General features: G+C 40.4%; 1 protein-coding gene across 4 annotated transcripts in view; it reads left to right on the forward strand.

The window, feature by feature from the left end:
- Positions 1-1,302: 1,302 nt before the first annotated feature.
- The window catches only part of atf7ip (activating transcription factor 7 interacting protein), a 32,028-nt gene continuing 8,431 nt past the window's right edge, over positions 1,303-24,899 (forward strand). Inside the window, exons 1-7 of one of the 4 annotated variants that reach the window (XM_086033716.1) lie at positions 1,303-1,847; positions 19,940-20,452; positions 20,528-20,900; positions 23,226-23,404; positions 23,566-23,703; positions 24,450-24,521; positions 24,617-24,720. In XM_086033716.1, coding sequence (XP_085889842.1) covers positions 19,946-20,452; positions 20,528-20,900; positions 23,226-23,404; positions 23,566-23,703; positions 24,450-24,521; positions 24,617-24,720 — 1,373 coding nt within the window. In that variant the 5' untranslated portion in view covers positions 1,303-1,847; positions 19,940-19,945. Of the gene's footprint in view, positions 1,848-9,608; positions 9,766-17,239; positions 17,310-18,896; positions 18,956-19,939; positions 20,453-20,527; positions 20,901-23,225; positions 23,405-23,565; positions 23,704-24,449; positions 24,522-24,616; positions 24,721-24,899 lie in introns of those variants that run through there. The other 3 variants (XM_086033715.1, XM_086033718.1, XM_086033717.1) reach the window with 3 other exon arrangements.

The raw sequence follows: 24,899 nt of genomic DNA on the forward strand, positions 1-24,899 counted from the left end.
CCTGCTTGATTAGAAAGATCATGATTGTTGTCAAGCTTCAGCTTGCTGTTGAGCTGATCATTTGAATCAGTTGTGTTACACAGGGACAGATGGAAAACAGGCAGGAAAGCGGCCCTTGAGGACCGGAGCTGGAAAAGTCTGCCCTAAAATGACACCTAAATGCCATTTAAGCCAACACTGGCCAAAAGCCGATAGCTGGCCGGTTTGACAGCAAACAGCGGTATGATGGAGGATTCCAGTAGAGGTTCAACAGGCAGGAAAGAAATCAGGGTGATAATCAAGATCATGTAGTGATCGTTCCAGATCGCTACTGTCAGTGATCTGATCAGCAGATAATGACTAGCTGCTCAACATAAGGTGCTGAGCTGAAAATAGGGGTGCTTGCGATATATGTCTTTAAAAAAAAATGACAGTGTGTATTGCAGTCAAAATCTTTAAATATTTCGGAAAGTAGTAATTGCAAGGTTGCGACATACCAGCGTCAAATGATCGGGATTTTTATCTAGCTTCTGCAGAGCTGCTGTAGAGCTGATCATTGGAGTCGGGTGTGTTGGAGGAGGGAGACATCTAAAGCATGCAGAACAGTGGCCCTCAGTTGCTCACCCGTGGTTTGGTGTGTAGCGTCTCTCTTGGCTACACTAGTTCCAGTAGTGTGTATGCATGTTAGATTTTTTTTTTTTTGGTGGAATCAGATTTCATCATCTTTGTGCTGCCATGTGAATGAGTCTGCCCATGGCTATTAGAATCAATTATGCTGGCCGATGTACTGTACTTTTAACCATATTAGCAATGAGGCTTTTTCTTTAACCGATCAGATTTAAAATTTGCATCAACTGGCCCACATTAACGTCAGCATTGTATCTGTCTTTTGATTGGTTGGTCTGAGAAAGTGAGTTTTGACGAGCAAAACACAACTGTAGTGATTTGCCCACATTAATAGATTCAATAATCTGCTTCTCTGGTGAGTATGATGAAGTCACTTTACTGGGTCATGTTTTAAGATAATGATTGATTCTGACCTGAAGTGCATGATGCAATTGCATGTTGTTCTATCGCGCTTGTGATGATGTTTTCTATATTGCAATGAGATGATATGGCAAGCCACTGGAAAATTTAAACCCCGGGCCTAAGAACCGTGAGGCAAATGTGCCAAGCACTAATGCGGCGTGCCGCTGCAGTGTAATGTAGTTGTTTCTACTGAAAAGTGCTGTTTGGAGTTGTTTTTCGAACTGACTCCTCCCCCGCCATTTAATCCCTCCCCTCAAATCAACTAATCACGGCCCCCGCCAATCCGCCATGTTAACGTTCTGTCAGTACACAGTCTGGCCCTCCGCTTTGTTTTAGCACAGCTTCTGCTTTAGTCTGAACAGGAGCCTGTCCATTGTGGACTTTCACAGGTTGTGGTTGAGCTCTCATCCAAACCGTTCAAGACACGAACCAACTGAGGACCAGGACTCGAGGGTTGGTCGGGTCCACCATCTCCCCTCCCACTCCTCCTCCTCCTTCTCCACGAGCAGTTCACTCTTCCCGCCTCCGCGCCTCAGACGTGTTTTTTTGTGTGCGTTGGAAAAGAGGAGGAGCGACTGCAGGCGACCGGGCGACTGAGAGAGGACTGGAGTCGGTTCGCGAGCACAACAGCGAGCCAAGCACCGCACCGCCGCCGCTCTTGGTTGGTCGCCGTTGTGGCACGGTTTGCCGGCTCACCCGTTCCCCGGGCCAGTGGAGTTTAAGAAAGTAGCGTTGCTGCAACATCCCGAGTCGTGGAAAAAGGAGCGGACGGACTTCTTCTTTGACCGCTCGCGACACGGGGAAAATCGTGGGAACATCGCTTGACGACGCCACTGTCGGTGAGTGACGGTACTGCGGCTATAGCTAGCATGCAAGAAAATTCACTTTTTTTTTCGCATTTTATCGAAACACAGACACCTTTTTTCCACAATTGGCTCTTCAAGTAGACATATTTCATCTTTTACACTATTTGGACAGTTTTGTTTGATTTGAACAGTTGTACATTTTGTACTTTTAACCGGACGCGTTCGGTTAGCGTTCGCTTTTCGGAATTGTGTGATGGCTTCAATATACCTTTATATTTGTTTTTATTTTTCTCACTTTGTCAGTAAAACTTCCATGCTGCTTGAACGATTCAAAACATAACAATGTTAAAATTCCACATTTTCCACGACAAAATTTTACCGATACTTCGACATTTCAGAACCAAATCAATCATCGATAAGTGAGATCGGCCGATACCGATCACATGGATTTGCTGCACATTTTCCAAAATTTTAGCACTTTAACGATTATTTTAGTAATCGAATAATCCGTCAGTTATTTTTCCATATTTATCGTGTACTATTTTATTGTTTATTTTATTGATTTAATCTGATTTGATTGAAAGCCATTTTATTCATTATTTCAGGGACATTATTTCAAATTGACAGTGCAGATAATGCACAAACATATGATGCAGTTACTGGTTTGGTCTGTCACATGCAGTATAAAGGAAAGGGGGAGGGGATGGTACACTGCACATAGGCTGGTCTCCAGTCAGCTGCAGGATGCAAAGTACGAGCTGCTGGTGATCGTTTTTTGTGATCAGAAATGAAAGGCATTGATCAATGCTTTACGTACATTACTACGGAAATCGACCGAAGGCGATCGGTAGCCTATCGATTGGAGCACCATACGCCATATGTTACCATGCCAACTGTTAGCATTTTATCGCTTCTCATTTTATTAGCAAGAAATGAATTTTTTTTTTTATACATTATACATTTCACAACATTTTCATCCACACAATTCTTACAGAAATGTCATTTTATGTTTTATAATTGATTCACAATGCGTAAACAGGATCAATCTTTTTTTGGAGCTTTTGATATTACTGATTTTGCATAAATTTACTATGGATGGATTATTTGAGATTGTGCAAAAAAAAAAAAAAAAATGCGCCAATGCTGAAAAATGTCATCAGACAGCCTTGACGCCTAACAGAAATCGACTGAGGACTCAAAACGCTGTTTGTATTGTAAATGCCTCCCCTAGAGGTTGAGAGTAGAATAGGGAATTACATCACAGCCGTGTCTGTTGTCTGACTTGATGTTGAGATGTTTTTGATTGTTATGCTCACCACTGCTTTTTGGTCCGTCGTCATACTTTCTGCCGGGACTCCCACGGTTTGCAATGATTATAACTGATTTTCTTCCTACTTAACACGCAGTGGTCAGTGTCGATCAATGTATACTTGGGTGTCTCACATATGGATGCTTGAGACCATTCAATTGAACAGATTGTGTTAGAGCTAAAGCGAGCACCGTGCCCAGCATGCTGCAGAGGTGAGAGTTTGAGGGGAACAGGTTTGTTTAGAAGTTATCGAGTTTGTGAGTGTAACAAAAGAGCGTTAATGCAAGAAAATGAATGAACTCAATTTGACACTGTAAGTGCCACAACTTGGTTTATAAAAAATGTAAGCCATTTTAATAATTTTAGATTACATTAGGTTTCGGTTAAACAGAGTCCTATGGCCTCTGGCAGCAGAAATTTGTTACAGGTGAGTGTCAAGCTGCTGCATTCCCTGTAATCATTCTACATTCAACCCCCCTCTTGGTTTGAAATGGTACAGGCCAGTAATTTTCCATGCACCACACTGGCCTTGGATGTGGGTGTGGCTTAATTTCAGCGGCTGGGCAGACATGAGCAGTTCAGAACATTCCTTTTAAAAATGCATCTGTTATACTTGACATGGATGTAGTAATTTATAGATAAGTAACCAGTGGTGGGTTTTTTTTGTGTTTAAACCGTGGGGCACATGTCAGCCATACTTTTGAGGGCCGATTAATTTGGCACTGATCAGAGTATGTCTGGTTTGCCCGCATTTATGATAACCGATTCATTTGTACTGTAGAGCTATTGTGTACAATATTTCACAGGAGCAGATTTTCTGAACCAAGGCGATGCCTTTGTAAAAATGGCTCTTTTTTTTTTTTTTTTTTTTTCCTATCATTTTCTCAGCCCATTGCAAAGGGGCACCGAATTCCACAGTTAGGACAGCGACTCAAAATCTAACATCTGAATAGCTGCAGATTCTCATGCTTCACGAGCTTACAGTTTTTGAGACTTTTAAAACGGCGGTATTTGAGACTGTTCAAATGGCATGCCAATTATTGTCAGAACCTTTAATAAGAAAAAGATGTGAAAGGTACCAAAATCACAGAGATCTTAAATCCATTTCATCTCATACATTCAAAAACACATACTGAATTGACCTTTGTCGACATGATAGTTTCATGTTATTCCATTTGGGAAGAATGTATATGGCCTGTTTAAAATGGAGCAGGCAAAGAGTGGCTCCAGTGGATGCACATCATGGCCACTCTAGCGATTTCACGTTGCACGCACCTGAATGAGTGAAGCAAGATGTCTGCCACAGGAACAGTGTAGAATAGAGCTGATTTTAGCGGAGATCCTGTACCTTAGGCCCTCTAATTAATCGCTCGGCACATACTTTGATTTTAATGCCATGGAATGAAAGGAATAACTCCAATGAAAACCAAGCGCGACATAAGTGTGTAGGTTAGCAATGAAAATGATATCATTGTGCATTCTCTGCCAATAAGGAGTTAGTTGTTGGAGACACCGTGGATGCATAAAAATGTTTACTTTAAACGACGCATACAGAAATAAAATAACTTAACATGTTGACTTTGCCCGACTCAAACTGCTCCATTCATTACGTGTTGCACATGATATTACAATATGTTCCATCAACTATCTTACAGTATTTTTTTTGATCAAATGTTCATCACATCAAACTCTTGCTTTTTTCCCCCAATTTACCATATTGCATAACATCATTAAAATTTGGCTGAGTACATCCTGTTTGAGGTATTCTGCAGCCTATCAACAAGTCAATATACTAATGATGACCATCTTCAAACATCTCTGAAACAACATGACTTGGTTGGTCGAATTTTTGAGAGACTTCTAATTCCCAAGCAGGTAAGAACACATTTCCCTCAAGTTCATCCTGTCACCTCATCATAGAAACACCATATTGTCGCTGTTCTGTGAAAAAGCACTTATGTCCATTTTTTTCCCCATTTTTAAAAATGTTTACGTGAATAGTGTTTCCGCGTTACAGACATTGCATTAACGTGAAAATTAAACATTCTTCCAAAATTTTAAAGTATTTTTCAGAGGACAGCGTCGAGACTGTCAGTCTACAGTGGAAGCTCGGTTTACGATTTGAATTTGTTCCTTGACTCGGTTAACAAATGTTTGTTTCTCATTGAAATGAATGCAAGTACAATTAATCCGTTCCAGCCCCAGAACAAAGTTGCCCCAGCACAAACTTATGTTTTCCTTGTTTTAGATACAACAAATAGTTACAAATAAATAGTTCGATATAAAAATAAGTGGAAAATGTGCAGTGTAGTATTTTCGCATACAATATGCTTAGGGATCTGTGTTGCATCGTGGGCTGTGGCAGCCATTTTGGGCTTGCGGTATCCACGGTGAACATAAACAAGACCGTGTAGTCACACAGGGAATGACGGCATGTTAAAATGCAACGGAAGGAGATTTACATGTAAAAGTTACACCAAGAATCCTCCCAGGCGCACTTTGGCCTCTCTGTGAGTTCAGGAGTTTCCAGTGGCTTCTTCTTGAGCCTGCCAGCTAGCCGTCGGCTTGCTAGCAACTTCACTTTACGCTGAGGGAGGACTTCTTCGTTGCAACCAATCCGCCGAGGCTTCAGGTTTTTTGAATTTTTTTTTTTTTTACTTGCCTGTTTGTGTGCACCCATGTTAAGAGTCTTTGGGCTTTGAGAAAAGTGCTATGCACACTTGATTATTATTACAAAAGTACAGGATATTTGCAAAAAACCCAACTACTCAGTGAGATCACAAGCACCGTTCTTGTGTTTAGCTATCACTTCCTGATTTATTGATTTATTTTTTCAATAGTAATATGTTTAGGTTTCCCAATAATGCTGTTTCCAGCAGTTTTCACACTCTTTGAATTTAGGCTATGTTCACACTGCAGCTCAATTCCGATTTTTTTGCCTATATGCGACATATATCAGGTTTTTTTTTCGTGCAATGTGAACAGTACAATTCCGATTTTTTTTTTTTTTTCCGAATCCTCGTATGTGGATATAAATCGCACATTTATGCGACGCGTCTGCAGTATAAACGCTCATCTGCACACATCCGACCTATACGCCATCAAAAGCCCAATCATGATGTGCTCGGTGCGGGTAGGACAGAGTGCTCACGGGACAACTGACATTGTCCGCGAATCTGCAAATTTGTTTTGCGTAACTGAGCAAAGTTGTTCTCGTTACATTTGACTAATTTAATCCCAATTGAACCATGAAGCATAAAGAGGACATTTGTGCTGATAGTAGTAATTCATTTATAAAGGCCTAGATAGACCAATCCGATGTCAGATGCCGATTAGCGTCGGGGTGTCGGATTGCGCCGTCTGATTTATGTAGCGAGCACCGTCGTAACATCGGAACCCGTCAGGGAGCGTCTGGTGGCCATTTCAGCCTGTTGAATTGTCGTAAGTCGTGCCATTTGGTCACTCTGATTGGCTGTTAGCTAGCGAATCAGCGCACGGGGCAAGAACAGGAAGTGACAAATGCGGATAAACAGTAAGCGATGGAAAGCCTTGAGAAGTCCGCCTTTGCCGCCTTAATCTTCTTACAAGTATAAGAGCGAAGGTTGACTATATTTATATTATTATAATGAAACCGGATGACCAAATGGAATGAAGATGTTGCATATAACACCTCAGTTAGAATAAAAATGACGATTCCTAATGGAATTTCATTTGGATTCACCGGAATGGTATATTCCTTTTGCCAATCCAAACAGACGTCATGTATACGGAATAGCTAGGCTGTGTCCGATCTAGTCACGCCGAGTTACTACTTTGTAGCCACCCCCCTTTGCTGCGATTACACCTTTAAGTCTTTTGGGGGTATGTCTATCAGTTTTGCATTTCTAAAAACTGACATTTTAGCCCATTCTTCCTTGCAAAACAACTGGATATGTTTAGTTTTGAACTTTCCATTGTAGATTTTGCTCTATGTTTAGGATCGTTGTCTTGTCGGTAGGTAAACCTCGGTCCCAGTCTCAGGGCTTTTGCAGACTCCCAACAGGTTTTCTTCCAAAAATGGCCCTGTATTTGGCTCCATCCATCTTCCCATCAACTCAACTATCTTCCCTGTCCCTGCTGAATCTTCTTGCCACCCTTCCATAAAGGCCAGATTTGTGCTGAGTGTGACTAATAGTAGTCCTATGGACCATTTCCTCCACTTTATCTGTGGATATCTGCAGTTCACCCTGAGTGATCATGGGCATCTTGGTTGCATTTCTGATCAGTGCCGGCCAGGTCTTAGTAGGTTTGCAGTGGTCTTTCCATTTCAATGATTGATCGAACAATGCCCCGTGAGATCGTCCAAGCTTGTAAAATCGTGTGAAAGGCCGACAAGAAACTTGAATATTTTGTTTCAAAATCTTTGCAACTATTATCTGTATCAAGTCTGTTACCCATTGAACACCACCAAATATTTGCATTCTTTAACTAATACCTGTATCAAGCCTGTGACTGATAGAAGAGATGTTTTGCAGATGAGCTTGTTTGGGATCATGAGAAGATCCTTTGTTTCTTGAAGCTTCAGATGATGAATATTTGCATCATCAGACTGTAAAACTAAGTCCCAGAATTTTTGGCATGTGTACTTTGGGGCAACTTGGCTTCGGTATTCTTTTTGCTAATGAGTGGTTTGCATCTGTGTTTTCTTGTTCTTGAAGTCTTTGCAATCACGAGATTTTGATACCTTCACTCCAGCCCTCTGGAAGTTCTTGCTGACGTGGCTGTTGATTTTTGGCCGTCATCAACTGCTTCTGGTTTTCTCGATATACGTATTTGACATGTTATTTAGTACACCCTTGGTGTCTTTCTTCTTCTTTACATTCTCGCCGGTTGTATTGGGTACGTCCAATGTTTGTCCACTGGTTCCGATTGATTTGATTAATCAGGTTTGAATGTTATTTTTAATCAATTTCTATTCATTTTTCACTCATGCATGTCATTCCCGGTCGGCGGCAGTGCTTTACGTCAAACTTGCAACATGGATCGTGGCAATGAGGAAGAGGAGATTTTTTAAGACAAAGCAATGCGTTTGTTTGTGGAAACACTTTGGATTTTGCAAGAAAGGAGATCGTCTTGACAAGACGATTGCCGAGTATGGCCTTTGCAAATGCTGAGTGAAATATAATCGTAACGTAGCAATTTGTCGACACGTCTCGATTGGCGCCGTAGCATCACAAGCAGCAACAAACTTGAGTGAACCAACGGCGACGGCTGCCGTGCACGGTAGTGGGACGGACCAAAAAGGTATTGCGGCCTTATTTATTCAAAAACTCGATCATAAATCTCCCTGTGCTCAAAGAATGACTTATTATTGCATATGCACGTTTTATGCACAAATTGGTGTGTACGCACTGTTCGTAAATGAGGCCCATTGAGAGCATTGAGAGTGTCTTGCTGCCAGACATGTAGACCAGCTGACATTTTTTAAAAAGAATATGTAAGCGTTTGACAAAAACTGTTTAATGTTCATACAGTTGTTCTTTATACAAACCAATCACAGCAAAAGGGTAATTTAAGGTGAAAATGTATTTTTTGTTCCGTAAAGGAAAATGTTGATTATTGTCCAGATATATGAAGCACTTTATTAAAAGGGTTTGTTTACATTAATGCTTTAATGCATAAAAAGAACCACTTTATTCTGATAAGAAGCTAAGTTAGTGTATAAAAAGAGAACTATCTTGTTCTGTTGCACTGGGTTTATGCTAGAATATTAACGCAGCTGAGCAAATCTGAGTTGGTTATAAAATAAAATCCAATGAATCGGTATTCTATTGGGGTTTTGGGGGGGGGTTACCTTTAGTCAGTATAGTTTTATTTACCAAAAAAACCCTCGTTACTGCATCAAAATATCTCGAAATCGCCTTTACCGTATCAAACTGTATCGTTCAAAAAAAGCGATCTATCGCTTTGCGTCAAATCGTTAGGCCTTATATCGATACGTATCTCAATCCGTCAAAAAAATGTATCGTTACACCACTAATGGCGAATCAAGCAAAGACGATGCTCCACAGTACAAACTTGGTCGTCCTTGTCCTCTAAACCAAAAGCATCAAATTCTCTGCTGATTGGTTCTCTGGGGATAGACTGCCCCCCAGAGTTGGTGCTGCCAGATTACTGGGGTTACACATAGGTTAGCTAGAACTGTAAAATAGCGTAGCTTGTACTCTCTATTCTCATTGGGGAGTGACCCACCAGATTCGGGAACCTCCCTCGGTATTCGAAATAACTTACTTCACATTGAATAGGAATGGGCACATCTCCCCGTCGCGTAGATTCTTTGAGCTGTGGTTCAAATGGTGGTGACAAAAAAGGACACCGAAAAACAGGCAGTGGGTTGGTGCTATATGACCCAACTGTGGAATCATAAGATGAAAGATAAATTGGCTGGCTTTGTTCTTTATATAAAAGTACTCCATCTATGGGTGTGGAGAGGGTAGTGGACTGACATTGCGTCTGATGTACGATGTGTGGATAAGAGTATTTTGATGTCATCTCGAGTAGTCAGGTTGTTGCGTTGCTGCTTGCTGGTATGCCTTCAACACTTCCTTGGGAAACCACCTGCTGTCCTCTGATTAGATGAGCCCAGGAGAAAGGAAAATAAAGGCAAGCTACACTTATCTTGCTCGAAGAAGAGTGCTTGTAATGGCAAAATACAAATCTGCAAGGGACGAAGTCTTGGGAGTCGGTCTCTATGAATGAGCGTTAGATAAAAAAAGAAATCTGACATTTCTTCAATTTTGGGGGGAGGATTAATGGCTTAAATAGACGATTATTTTAAAAATAGCTAATATATGTAACATGTAACCAGAGATGCAGTACCATACATTGGAATCACCGGATAAGGGACGATTTGGAAATAATCAATGTTCTGCTCTTGAGATAATGTTTTTTACCAGATTGTTTACAAGATTATAGTGAACTGGCAAATTTATAACAGGGCTAAACTGCTCGCGTAATTGTTTAAAAATAAGTGGTGTTGGTGGTTTGGTGATGTTCAAGGCTCCTGTTTTTCATTATCCGTAGCCTAAATTAAAAAATTGCAAAGTAAATAAATGCTCATTTAAGAAAAGGTTTTCGCTTCCCTTCAGTGGACAGAACAACCTCTGAGTAGACGCTCGTTACGCCAATGATTTCGAGAATCTTAAAATGAATATCAAAAAGCGTTGTTAGCCATAGAAGTACAGTGCCGTGTAAAAGTATTTTTCCTCTTATCAACTTCCTATTTTGTTGCATATATTATCCACTTTATTATTACAAGTCGTTACATTGTGATTTTATTTATCAAGGAAATCAAAACCTTTTCAGAGCTACCTGTCCCTGTGTGGAAAATATACCAGTCCCCCTTGTTAAATCATGAATCAATTGTGGCTAATCACATTTTTAGGAAAGCCGAGTTCATTTTCACTACCCATACCTGAGTCTGATTACCTCCTGACCCGTTCAATCGAGAAATAACTTCATTAGAAACTGTCTGACAAAATTAAGTCAGCCAAAAGATCTCAAGAAGCTGCAACAAAACACCACGATCCAAAGAAATTCAAAAACAGATGTGAAATCAAAGCGGTTTGGATAATGGATGGATGAACTTCCATCAGTCTTGAAAGGGGTACATAGCCATTCCTAAAACTTTAGGACTCCCAACGAAATACAGTGAAAGCCATTATCCACAAATGAAGAAAACATGGAACAGTAATGAACCTTCTCAGGAGTGGCCGGCCTCCTGAAATTACACTAAGCTCATAGCAAAGACTCATCCAAGAGGTCACAAAGGAACCCAGGACAACATTGAATCAGAATCACCTTTATTGGCCAAGTATGTTAAAACCCCACAAGGAACTTGTCTCTGGTAGTTTGAGCCACCCTCGTCTATCAAAAGAACTATCGCTTCTCCTTCGCCTCAGTTAAGGTCACCGTTTATGACTCAACAATAAAGAAGACACTGGGCAAAAATTATATCCTTGGCAGAGTTCCAAGGCGAAAAGCACTGCTGACCAAAGAGAACACGAAGGCTTGTCTTACTTAAAAACAGTCCGAAGGACTTTTGGAAGAACAGTCTATGGACTGGCGAGATGAAAGTTGAACTTTTGGAAGCGTGTCTTCTTATATCTGCTGCAAATGAAACAAAGCTTTTATGAAAAACATTATTCCAATAGTCAAACGCGGTGGTAGTGTGATGGTCTGGGGCCGCAGCTCCTTCAGGACCTGGACGACTTGCTGAGATTGATGAAGCCAAGAATTCTGCTCCTTACCAAAAAATACTGAAGTTCAGCCATCAGTTCATGACCCGAAACTGAAGCACACTTTGGTTCTACAGCAGGACAATGATCCAAACGCACCAGCAAGTCAACTTTTGAAGGTTTTGGAGTGGTCTAGTGAAAGTCGGGACTTGAAACTGATTGAAATGCTTTTGCATAACCTTTAAGACGAACTAAACCCAAGATGTCCAAACTTCCTGTTTTATTTTAAACCTGCATTTCTTATTTAGTTGATGCACTTTGCATAAAACTATCAAGTATTTTTTAAAAATCGTATACGTATAAGATTGAGGGAGCAACCCCCGTACCGCCCCTGTAGACTAAACACACGCCCACCTTCTCCAAAGCGCCAGAGTTGGGAAGAAGTTGTTGTTTTCGCACCTAGTCTGCCTAGGGACAAGAACTGTTTATGTCTTAGGTGATTTTAATTTAGAAAATGTGCACGTGGTGACTGTTTGGCTTTGAGAAGTTTAGGAGTTTGTTCGGTCTTCCTAAAGGTGAAACTATTCGCCAGAAATGGTTGGAATTTATTTTTGTCTGCGACATATCTCAGATGACTGCCTGGTGAACCTTGGCCAATACCTAAATGGATTTCCCTGGAGATTAAACCTTAAAACTGGCGCTATTCCCACAAGCAAACCTGATGGGGAGGCCAGAACTAAACCGCTAGCTAAATGATAACATAACAGTAGCATCAATGCACGAACGTTAGCTTCTTTATCAAGTACGATACGTTAGACATATTAATATATAATGAACAAAAAAAAAAAGTACTTACTACATAAAATAAGCGTATTGTTACGGTACTTATACACCAGAAAGAGAACTTTCGAATCCATTTCACTATTGAAGGTTTGCTATGGTAAAGACACAAAAGCTACCTTTGGAATTTCCGGATAACAAATGTTCTAACCTTTTGTGGCTATTGTTCTTCCTTCTTTATTACTAATTTATTGTTCCGTGGCCATTGCACGTTGCAGCCGGCTTTAGGATGAAGTCATGAAAGGGGCGTGGCAGACACAGGGAGAGGCGTGGTTTTAGTGAGCCACATGTCTTCTTTCCATTTAGAAAAATAGCCACCAAAATAACTCATATTTCATAAGAAATTAGTTCACCATTATGCCAAAGGTCATAATCATATATATGCCTCTACTTAACTGTGCAAACTTAAAAATAGCACGATACAGGTCATTTTTAGGAATTCTGTAGTCATCTTTTTATATTGGACCTAAATCGAATTGTTAATTGTAGTCATCAGTAAATAAAATATATATCTGTCACGTAAACATGAAAGATTTCACAACAACCTCACAATCCTAACTTTAAAAAAGAACAATAACATGGTTCTCAAGAAGACACACTAGCAGAGCTAGGTGTGGGAGCTTTTCTGCAGTAACTACATAGAGCAGTAGGAGCCATTTTGGAACGTCGCGTTGACTGCAATCGACTAAAGGGGAAGCAGGGAGTGGGGGAGGGGAAGTGTCGTGTTGCTCACATGAGTACCAGTGGTTCTACTGTTTTAAGTCCTAAAGATCGTGGCGTGTTTGCAGTTTGTTGTGCTTCTTTTGTACCAGACACCATGCTCTCTACGAATGACCATATATGGAAAAGAATAAGCTTTTAATACAGAATTGATGGATTCTACCCTACAAAATAATTGTTTGTCTTTGACACTAAAAATTAGCTGGGACACATTCATACCTCAACACGCATGCGTGCTAGCAACTAAAGAACACGCTCTCCCTCTCGTATGGAGAGCTAGCTAAAGGTAAAGGTTATAGAAACAACATTTTGCATTAAAACATGTGAAGCTCAAACAGACTTGCTTAAGCTCAACGTGTCCTTGCTTTAGGGCTGTCTGTTGAAACCCCCTTTCTGCTATAATGGTTTAGTCCGGGCTGGGCTGTAAAAACCTCCAACTGGAGCAGGCAGACTGCTAGTGTGGGGGAGGGGTGTTGCCGCTCTGTGTCTGCCACTTGATTTCAGACCCGACAGTTTGGGGCTAGCTATAGTCCAACCGTAAAACTTTCCAAAATAGTCTTTTTTAAAGGTGCTAGTTCCATGAAAAAACATTAAACAACAACACCGCAACACGTATTAACTGGAAATCTTTGGGGTTTTTTTAAGCTCTTGTTGGAGCTTGGTTACACTAATTTGTCACGTTACTGGTCTTGTTTATTCTCTTCCATTATGGACCAACCTGATATATATATTTTTTTTGTACGCATATGAACTTACGTGGTAGCATAATGCTAAAGAATACTCAAACATGCCCTGAGTGAAAACTGGCGCTTCTACCCTCCCCCACCTTTTCTTCCCTTTTTTCCTTCTACTCAGCCTGTGTTAGCCTGTGAAAAAAGGGGAGCAAATTATGCGTACTCCCGTTTGGCAGCCTAGGAGGCGGTGCTTTTGGATTGCAAATTTTCACGTTATTTGTACTGGGTTTTTTTTTGGGCTTTCAATTGATTGTCCACCTGAGCACATTTAACTGAGTTTGAAGCTTTGGTTGTGCGATTTAGCAACTGAGTTTTGAATAAACATCAGAATTCATATTGATAGTCTGTGCCTACGGTTTTCATGTGATCAATTGTGAGAAAGACACAAATCGTAGACATATATGACAGTTGTTCTGCCTATTAAGAATGAACTACTACTATCTACTCTAGTTTTACAGTATATTTATTGGACAACATTTAAAAACCATGCCGACCCAGTGGAGAAAGAGAGCAAGATTATCTAACGCTACTGTCAATATTGTGCGAAATCAGCTTCTGAGTCATCATTACTCTTTTTCTGTTTGGATATTCATTAGACATCGTTACAAGAACTATGCAAAAAAAAGTGCTGTAACACAAGACGTGCTCAAGGTAGCAGGATCAGTGCACCAGCAGACCTGGTGGCCATTTTGAGTTTCACTGAATCCAGATGAGCACAGTGAGGGTGGGGGGAGGGGAACCATATGCACCGTGCGCAGTATTATTGGAATGCAGACTCTGAGCTCTCACTGACTTGCCTTTGATTTTACTGAACGTACAAATATGGTTAATACAGTACATATTCCCAAAAAAGATTCAAACTTGATGTTTTTCTCTACACTTGACTCATTAGTTAAATAGTTAACAATGATCAAATAACATGGTTTCTTAGAAACAACATTAACAAGGGAAATACAAATTTATTTTTTCACAAGAGTTCATTCTGTTTTTCCATGATGTTCCGTACATGAGAATGCAGTTTTCTGTTGCTAGATTTTCCTTGTTGTTTTTTTCCTAACTGGGTGGTAGGCGGAGTCTGTTCAAGGATCCGCTCATGTCTCAGCAGAGCATGCTGCTCGCAGGAGAACTGGTGGCCATTTTGTGTTTCTGCACTCTCACAGGGTGGGGGATGGGCAAAGAACGGACATGCAGCTTGTTTATTTCTTAAAACAGGGCTTTTAAAGAAGACTGGCTAGAGTTGCAACTGAAGTTTTATTTGAATCACATTTGACACTTCTTTCTTATACTTCAGCTACCCCAAAATATACCTCGTGCTTTTAGCCAAGAAAAGATCAAATCACCAATTAAATCTATTTTGTGAACAACAAAGCAAAGTTTAATTTAGAAGTAATTATTTAGTATGGTTCAAATCAAATTCAAGCATTTGTTTCTCTTTATAACCTTCTTGTTTTTAAGAGACCACCCCTCTGTTTGAATGGTTTAGTCCATTCAACAACCGCTCTGTCTGCTCTGGTTGAGAGAGGGCAGATGGAGGCTTTGGAGTCTTTCCGACTGTGCTCTGCTTTCATGCGCTGCAAGGCTACCACGCTAACTACACTTTTCATGTTGTATTTCCTGTTATATGTCAACCTTTAATGCAAATGACTTTTTCTGTTTTCCATCTGAATTGGTGTTTTCATGTTTTTCCATAAAATGCTTGTTCGGCTTTTCTTACGTTCGTCGTAAGCAAAAATGTCCAACTCATTAAAATTTACTATGATCTAATTTGGGTGCCTTTAATGGTACTAGGATAGTTTAATTACATAAATATTTCACTCTTTAGTCTTTTTTTTGAACAAGCTACAATTTCACCATCAACATTTCAGTGGTTCAGTCCATATGAGAAAAGGAAGGGGGGTTAGTATGGGGGAGGGAGGCACAATTGTGTAAGGTGGGGGAACAGGGTTGCTGCTGCACATGGCTTGAGTGCGATTTGGAGCAGTCTGTGCTGTGTCTCTGTTATAATTTTTTAGGGTTATTTTTTGTTTCTTTAAAACAAATTTTCTCAGCAATTTAATTATTTTGTGTGCAGAGAGCAGATTTAATGGCTTTAAAAATATAGTTTTAAATTAATGGTATGGTCTGAAGTAGGCTCCTCCCCTTTTTATGTTGTCTTTGGTCGGGTCCCTGGGTAAAGTTTGTGTGCGTGTGTGAGTGTGTGTGTATATATATATATATATATATATATATATATATATATATATATATATATATATATATATATATATATATAGCTAGTTTTTTCTGTAGGAACCACTAAAACACAGTCTCGGGGGTTGTCACTGAAAGTGAGAGAACAGCTTTTCAGTTGTTTTATTTTTTTATGTAGAAACTTAATCCACATATAAATTTGATGTATAATCTGATATAGTCTTTGACCTTTATTTATTTTTCCCTCAACAAAAGCTATTACCCTTTCTCCCCCTGTCCTCTTTCCAAATGGTTTAGTCCGTACTGGCTGTAGTTTTCCATACGGTGTACTAGTCCGTGCTAGGGTTGGGGGAGGGGTGTTGCTTGGCAACTACTTGTGCAGTTTACTCCCATTCTGTCTGCGGTGCTAGCTACGGTAGATCTTGACAATCACTGTGCTGTACCCTAGCATGCTATACACATCAGATTTGTACAGAATTATATACAAAAAGGATTTACTGTATGTTTAATCAGATTTTTTTTTAAAAAATTTTATTTGATTAAAAAAATCAGGTTGCTAACATCTATGTTGACAAACTTGACAGTTCCTTCAGTTTTAGCAGAAATTACAAGGTAAATCAGGCCACACACCTAACACCGGATGCACCCCGATTTAGAACAAGATGGACTAGTCCCGAAGAGCTCCTCCTCCTTCCGCCTGTTTTCCTGCAGGTCTGTGCACGACAAAGCCTCTCCCTTCCCCCACAGTCATCAAAGGCCTAGATCACATGTCTTGATAAAGATAGACTTTCTTTTTTGTTTTTTTTAAACTCACATTTAACACTAATTTCCAACTTTAAATATTAACAAACACATCACCGTTGATTTTAGTTATAGTCCATTGTCTTTTTCTCTTCATTTCCCTTTTAGGTTAGGTTCAAGGTTATTTTTCTTATGCTATTTCATTTGCTACGCAATGCTAACCAAATACACGTTTATTAGTAGTAAAACCATTATGGTATGACTTTAGTATAGCATTTTAAATATTTGTTGAAACATTACCAGTACCACATGACACATTCTTATGAGAAGTGTCGTGTGTCTATCCATGCAGTTTGTAAGAATTGTTTGTGAGAACCTCTGCACTGCACTGTAACATTATATAGACGACAGATTAGTGTGCACTTCTGTCAGCCCTACACAGTTTTCACTTTATATATGTGAGCAGAATATTTGTCAGATGTCTTGTCTTCTTTTGCACTGAGATAACTGGATTTCTCTACCGAATTTTCTCGACTGAATTAATGCAAGTGAATGAATTTAAGCGCACGAAGCGACATGACACGATACACACCTTTTCACATGATTCACCCCTACCTGTAAGACCAAAATGGACTAGTCTGAAAAGAGCTCCTCCTCCTCCTTCCTTTTATGTTCCGCTGCTGGCCTGCTTAGCCCTTCCCTTCCCCCACAACATAAGCCTCAATGTCAAACATCCTGCAAAAAGGTTGACGAATCTTTGACTTTTAAGCATGTAGACGACAATCATAGATGCTTCTATGCATATATGTTAGTCAGTCTTTTTACTAGTCTCAGTGTAGCTTTATATTTTGTCAAGGTCATTCTTTGATGCTAAGCTAGTCCAAGAATTAGCATTGTAGCTTAATGTTATGCCTTTTGTGTAGCATTTCAGCAACTCAGATTAATTGCAGAACGACAGTCATACATGCATTTACTTTTCGTTTTAAAAATGTTCTTCTAAAAGACTTAGGTGCGACCAAAATGTAGTGACAGATAAACTTTGACGCTTTCATGGATGTTAGCAGGTTCTGCCAAAGGTCACCGGAAGCGATTCTGAATAAGTTTCACATGCTAATGTTTGAGTCATTTGATGTATGGTTATTAAAACGTTTTTCGAATTTAGACTCGGTTGTGGATGGCTGCTAAAAATATTTTAGAGGAAATGTACGAGTTACGTGGTTCACCACAGCTGGCTAGCTAGACTTGTCTTTTAAAGTATCGACAACAATCAACAACATAAAAATCACCTGTGCATCATTGGATAGAGAGAATAAAATGAGTCATAGATTGTAAGAATCTAGTAAGGCTGAAGGATTTATGCCACTTTTTATGTCGTGAATCGGCCCAAATTAACTTGTCCAGAAGTCATTGTAAATTAGTCGGAAATTTGTAACTAAAACCTTCACTTTTTGGTCGAAAAATGCCAATTTATCGATCTTATTAGTAGAGTCATCATATTGACCTACCTTCCGGTCTTGTTGAAATCCTATGAACGTGTGATTTTGGATGGCAAAATCGGGGAACATTTTGATCTTTGTCCGAACTACAGAAAATGTCAACTAAATTTAAAAGAATTAGGTGGTTAAGGGATTTCCTAACATCATCTTCCAGTACAACAAGGATTTCCTTGTGTAAAAGAAAGAGAAATTAAGATCAATTCGGCACAGTGAAATGTAAAGAAAATTGCAGCCGGTAATCTGGATTTTGTAACATACCTACATTAGGTGCATAGATCCCTACTGCATGACTATTGAACCATTGCAGCGTTTCTGAGGTTACTCGGAAGAGTCTCACCAAACCTCTCTGTTGAAATTTCCAATAATAATAACAATAGACTTGGAATAAAATATACTTGGAATTTTGCAGTTAGTTTACTAAAGCGCCCAATATTTTTTTGCTGAACATTGTTGCTGCAACCTGATGCTTTGGACAGGGTACCTCTTTGAGCTAGCTAGGGAGAGTCGTGCCTGCCAGCAAACAGCAGAGCCAACGGCCATTTTGAGTTACTGCGCTGAATCCTGGCGCAGAAAATGAAGCCGCTGGGTGGGGGAGGGGGATATTGAGCTCTGCGCAGTGTGCGCCGACGTTGGAATGTTGCGGTAATCATGTTTGTAGTTCACACCACTCCTTACTTGTTTATGCTATATTTGATATGTTGCTGGGGTACACCTTGGTATTTTGAGTTTTGAGCCACTGCTGGAAGACTTTGTGTCATGAATGAACGTCGTCTGCACACAGCATATTCAATGAGAATTTCACTTTTCTCACTCCAAAATACAAACAAAAGCCTTTTCAGCTTCAGTCTTCTAGGTCAGCAATGCAGCAAGACGAACCTACATAAAGTAGACTCGGGTATGTTATTATGTGGTTGGAAATCAACTTGCTATCGTCACTGTTTTACATGAAACTGTTTGTTCTAATGGGTCTTGTTAGTATTTGGTTTGTATAGTGATGCAATATTTTGCTGTGGTTTTGCCAGTAACTTCGGTTCGGCTGTGATTTTGTATTTATATGGCCTTAAAAATGTGTTTGTTTTTCAACTCTCCATTTTCAATGTATATAGTTCCCATATAAACACCTAAGTCACTTTAAAATCTCAGATGAAGTCATTGTGTGCAATTTAAAAGCACGTCTTTTGAATGCTGATAAAGATTGAGAAAGTGCTCCAAAGATAAAATGCGCAGAACACTCTAAACTACTCAAAGTCTTCCATGTTTTGCATAACCTCTGTACTGCTGCGGGAGACCGGCCTCAATTCATATGCTCTGATTGGCTGAGGATTGAACCAATGGGAAAGTGGGGGGATGGGAGGAAGGTTAGGTTGCTGCTGCTTGTTGTAAGCTTCAGTGTCATTTGCGTTCGTCAGTTAAGACAAAGGTAAACAGACTTCGGAAATTTAGCCCAAATTTTGATTTTGAGTAGGAATGATCTGATGAGAGAGGCTGCTTCTGGCTCACTGCGCTCCACCTTAACTGTGGCCATGTTCCACCGAAAATACATAGCTGTGCATGTGTTATGAGATAGATCTTTATTTTAGAATCTTTGAGAAAATTGTTGTAGGGAAAAAAGGAAAAAAAAAACACAGCTTTAGGATGGTATGCAGATGCCGGAAAGAACTTTCTGGAAAAATACAACCATGTCATCCATAGGGCTCAAGAGGGCCCTCTAGTGTTTCTTTACAGAAGCTACAGCGATTATATTCCTATGCAGAATGTAATGATAACCACAGACTACGAAGGCGGAAAGATTATGCAGTCCCCTTACCATTAACCACGTGGGCTTTATAAAGCCTGAAAGGCTCATAATGGCCTCTAATATCTCCTTGTCACTCCACAGGCAGCAATGGAAGTTGTTGTGACGGAGGAGAAGAAGAAAATATTCCGTGCCAGGAAAACCATGAAGATCAGCGATCGGCAGCAACTGGAAGCTCTTCACAGCACTCTGTTGACAGCAGCGTCGAGTTCGTCTGAAGCGTCTCCGCCGCCGCCGCCGCCTCTAATGAACGGTTCGCACAGGGAGGATGGACAAAAGGACGCAGAGCAAAACAGCCACCAGGACTCAAACTCCCCCATCGCTACATCCCCTGCCTCCATGACCTCCCTGAGCTCTCCCGCGCCGTTCCTTTCGCTTAATCTGTCCCCCTCGCCCGTGCCGTCGCAAAGTCCAAAAGAGAAGGACGAATCCCTTTCAGGCCCTTCGTCACCATTCCAAGCTATAAACTTCGAACAGAAAAAGGAGGAGGAGGAAAAGACTAACTTGCCGTCACCCTCGTTGAAGGAGACCTCTGAACCAGCAGCAAAGGAATCCAAAGAGCCGCGGGAGAACGCCGAGGTGTCGGAAAAACCCGAGGTAATGACTTAAGTCAATGTTGATGTGGTTAAAATGGAAGTTTCTGTCGGCATGACTGAATTTCTCTCCTTTTAGGAGGACCAAACCACAGCAGAGGACAATGCTAGTGATTCCAATAAGGACTCGGCTAAAGAATCAGTTTCTTCTTCACCTCCCGTATCTGATGACACTGTCCCAATGGAAACGGACATTACCAAGGCCAAGGACGCGGCCCAAATACAGTCCCCTAGTTCCAATTCCTCCATTCCTCCGCCCTCTTCATCTGTGGATATAAAACGGGCAAAGGATGTGGAGGAAGGGACTCTCAAAGATCAGCCTAAGAAAGGCTTGCTAAAACAAGACAAGATGGAGGTTACCATTGTTAAAGTGGAGGCCAAAAAGGAAAAAATTGACAGCGAGCAGACTTCGAAGCCATCGCGCCCATCGTCCACGCCTCCATCTCATACAGGTAAGAGGCTCTGGCAATCGCTTGTTAGGATTTGGACCTGAATCTTTTCTAACGATGGCAAATTAAAAAAAATAAAAAAGTAGCCTCACTTTATTTGCATCAGCCCCATGCGGAGATTGGTTCGAGGCAGGTGACAAGGAACTCAGCACCAGGATTTAATCACTTGGAATGTTTGCATTTTGTCTGAATTGGAACAATGAGGTGGCATTTGCTTTAGCCTCGAATGAACTAGTGGTGGAAATAAGCTTGCTTTCCTCTTGTATGTTTATATGTGTGAGTGGCGGGGGGTGGTTTCGAAAAAAAAAGTTTTGCACTTAAATGTACAATGCGGCGGCAGTGATAAGGACACCGCAAGCTAACCTCAGAGATCCATGCTGTTTTATTTTGTAAATATGAAGTATTATTACTTTATCATTGTGACCTAATGTATTGGGGATTAGTCAATGTTTTAGCTTGTCTCTTTGTCTCTTGCCTTAAAGCAGCTGGGGGTAGGCTCCCGCTTTCCTGAAAAAGATAAGCCTAGACCTGCCGATATGTTTGCATTTCATATTGTAAATATGCAACCCCCCACCACCACCGCCGCCACCCCAAACTAAGCTTGTATGATTTGTCACCAGAAAAACTGAGCAACAAAGCTTGTGAGGCCCGTGACCTAAATTGTACATGTGCAATACTCACGTCTGACAGCTAGGGGAAACGGCGACCCAAAACCAAATCATTTTTGACAAATGACCGGCGTGGGATCCTCACTGCTTATTCTGAACATCTGTCGGATCCACGGCAGCATGGTTCGGTCTGATTCGCCATGTTTGTTGCGTTCTCATTGGCTGAATCTCATTTCTTTAATTGTAACCTCCAGTTTGAAAGTTGGCTCCTCCTACCAGTGATCCCTCTGAGAACTCATAAAGAGAAGAGCAGAGGAGCGAGGGGAGACATTCACTCCTCAATGTTGTCTTTTCACGGAGGCGTCATGGAGCTTAGCATGTGCCATAATTTAACCAGTGGTCTCTCCGTGGCTGAATTATTACTATGACAACACGTGTCCACTTATGCTTTGTTTTGAGAAGAATTCAATTCAATTCAAATATGATCAACACTGTTACGCTTCACATTTATAGTAGCTTGTAAATATGTCTTGTGTTGATATGCTGCTTGTGTATTATGCGGAATGCAAAAAACAATGAAGGCACAGCAAAATATGACCAAATGGATTTGATGAAATTACATTGTAATTGTAGTTAAGTACAATTAAGGTGTTTCACTACTAAGTACTGCTAAGTATAGTTAGTAAATACTCTGCAAGGAATGACAAAACCAAAATACAGGTATCATCAATTTAATTTTTATGCCCCACTCCATTTGCAACGCAGCCGGTGCACGGTGACTGCCGAGGCGATAAAACGCTTAAGCTAAAGAAACATCAATGGCTCCTCGATTATAGCTCCGCGAACCCCCTCGATGCCCGCTCCTCGATTTGCATATGGCGTCAGAAGAAGAACGTTCGGGTCATGGAACCTTGAGGAGTGTCCTGACTCGCATTGCGGTTATGAGAAATGAGATCCAGAGATGAAGGTCTCAAATGTGCCCTTCTAAATAAATGCTGAATCCAGACTGCCGGGAAGTTAGAAATGTCTCGCTCCTTGTTTAGCGTTAGAAAAATACGACAGTCAATTATGCTGAAAGCTAATAGACGTCAATAGCAAACCTAGTCGTTTGTTTTACCCTCCACTATTGTTGTGTAGGAAATGTTTTGACGTTAAATTTTTGTATTTACTTTTGTCCAATTGTCAGCGACTGTCATCCATCTCAATGAAAAGCATTTTTCGTGTACGAAATCTCTTCAACCGGCCAGTTGTTTGGCTATGATGTTTGTCCTAATGTTTCCATTAGCAACTCCAATAACGACATCCTTCAAATGCATCATTGGAATGAACAAATACTATGCAAAATTATTCAATGAGATGTTAACCGCAGAAATCTCATGAAAATGTCTCGTAAATAACCGTCTGCATTTGAATGATTTGTTTTCTGATGTAACTCATCAAACGGAAACGGATTTTTTTCGAATGAGCTAAGTATATTTTGTTTAGCAAGTTTGTTTTTGCTTGTTTGGAAATATGTAAAACGTACACCAAAGCACTGTAAAAAACGGGTCACCAATGCTGTCTTTGCTTTGACCTCAACCAGATCATCTTGTCATGGAAGATTAGGCAGCCACATAAAAACGGGGTTTGTTTGTCTTCCAACTGAGATTGCCTTGAGATTACGACGTGATTCATTAAATTCCATACTGTATCTTCATCGTGTCTTTGTGTTCTCAAACAGTGCCAGAGGAGAAGAATTGTACTTCTGGAATCAAGCGCACTTTATCAGAGGGCTTTGACAAAGAGGGGCAGACTATAAAACGGGACGGGAAGAGACCGAAGATGGAACGAGGAGAGTTGGAGGCTCAGCTGGAACTCAAAATCACCGCAAAAGCTGGCAGCCATCACAAGCTTGAGAAGGTAAGCGTACAATTCCAAAATACCGTATCACTTTTCCAACAATCGAATGACTTTATTTGCGCCGTTGTGCCAAACTGCCAATGTCATCGCGACTTATTTCCCCTTCAGATGTAAGCTACTTTTCCCAAACGAAATAATGTATCCGCTTCACACTTCCTTAGATTGTGCAGCAGTTGGTGGGTGAACGGTTGAGGGACCTGGAGATGACAATTCTTGAGAAAGATTTCCAGCAGTTGAAGGGCAGGGTTGACAAGATCGACTGTACCACAAAGCACCAAGTGGTCATTCACACCCTCCAAGTAAGTTCAAGATCACCGATCGATATAAACCAGCGGTTCTCAACTGTTGCAAAATATCAACACGAACTATGAAGATTTTTGATGTTTAAGAAAATGGGCGTTTAAGAAAATGTGCGTCAAAATCTAACATTTCAAAAATTCGCATCACTGGTCTTCTTTTTTTTTTTTTTTTTTTTTTTTTTTTTTCAGAAAATAAGAAACATCAGTACCATTCTTTGCTGTAGAAAATGAACACTGTTGACCAGTGTAACAGTGACTGATCAGTCAAAATGTTTTCCAGCCCTTATTTAGCCAAGGCACATGTTTTACATTTAGAAGAAAAATCTCATGGCACACCACTAATAAAAAGAATATCACAAAAAGTGGTAGTCAGGTTAATTATATACATTCTGTAATCTTGTAGAAGAGCATTTATTTGTTCTGCCTCTTTGGATATGTTTCTGGAATAGACAAAGCTACATTATTTTCTGGAGATGAATATTTTTCTCACCAATTAAATGAAATTGGATAATTCCCCAATGGCACAATCGATAATCTCTCATGCCACACCGGTTTGGAATCATTGGATTATACGATTATAAACTTCAATTGCATTTGCACTTGCTTTTCCGCATTGGACAATTACAGGAGAGGGATTGCAAATACTACCGGACGTTGCTGGCACTGCACATATACCGAAAAAAAATTCAATATGAATACATGATGTCGTTTTTGCAAAATGTGAAGCTTCCCTTTCTACTCCTCAGGCCAAGATAGCCCGACTGTCAAAGAAGTTTGGGGAAGCCAATCAGGCGTCAGAAAACAAAAGGAAACAGGAGGTGAGCGATGGCTTTGATACTTTCTTGTCCGCATCTTTTCAGCGGGTGATGACGTGTGGAAGTATTCACAGTGTCTGCTGTCTCACTTTCTGTAGTCACTTGCTGCTTCTTCTGCTATTGCCGCCGCCGCCGCTGCCGCCTCTGCTGTTGCTGCTGCCGCCAAGACAGCATCTGTTGCAAACACTCCTCAAGTTCAACGGTAAAGTGTCCATACAGAGAATAAATGCTTATCCCGGACAGCTATTTTGATTTGTAATTTTTTTTTAATTAAAAAAAAAAAAAAAAAAATTCAATACAGGTTATTTATTTTATTTTTTTTAAAGACCTTTTTTCCATCAACTTTACATCTAATGACAAAATAAATCCTAGATTTATTTA

Source organism: Filicampus tigris, chromosome 6 (genome assembly GCF_054856515.1).
Source record: "Filicampus tigris isolate MCC_2025a chromosome 6, RoL_Ftig_1.0, whole genome shotgun sequence".
Lineage (NCBI taxonomy): Eukaryota > Metazoa > Chordata > Actinopteri > Syngnathiformes > Syngnathidae > Filicampus > Filicampus tigris.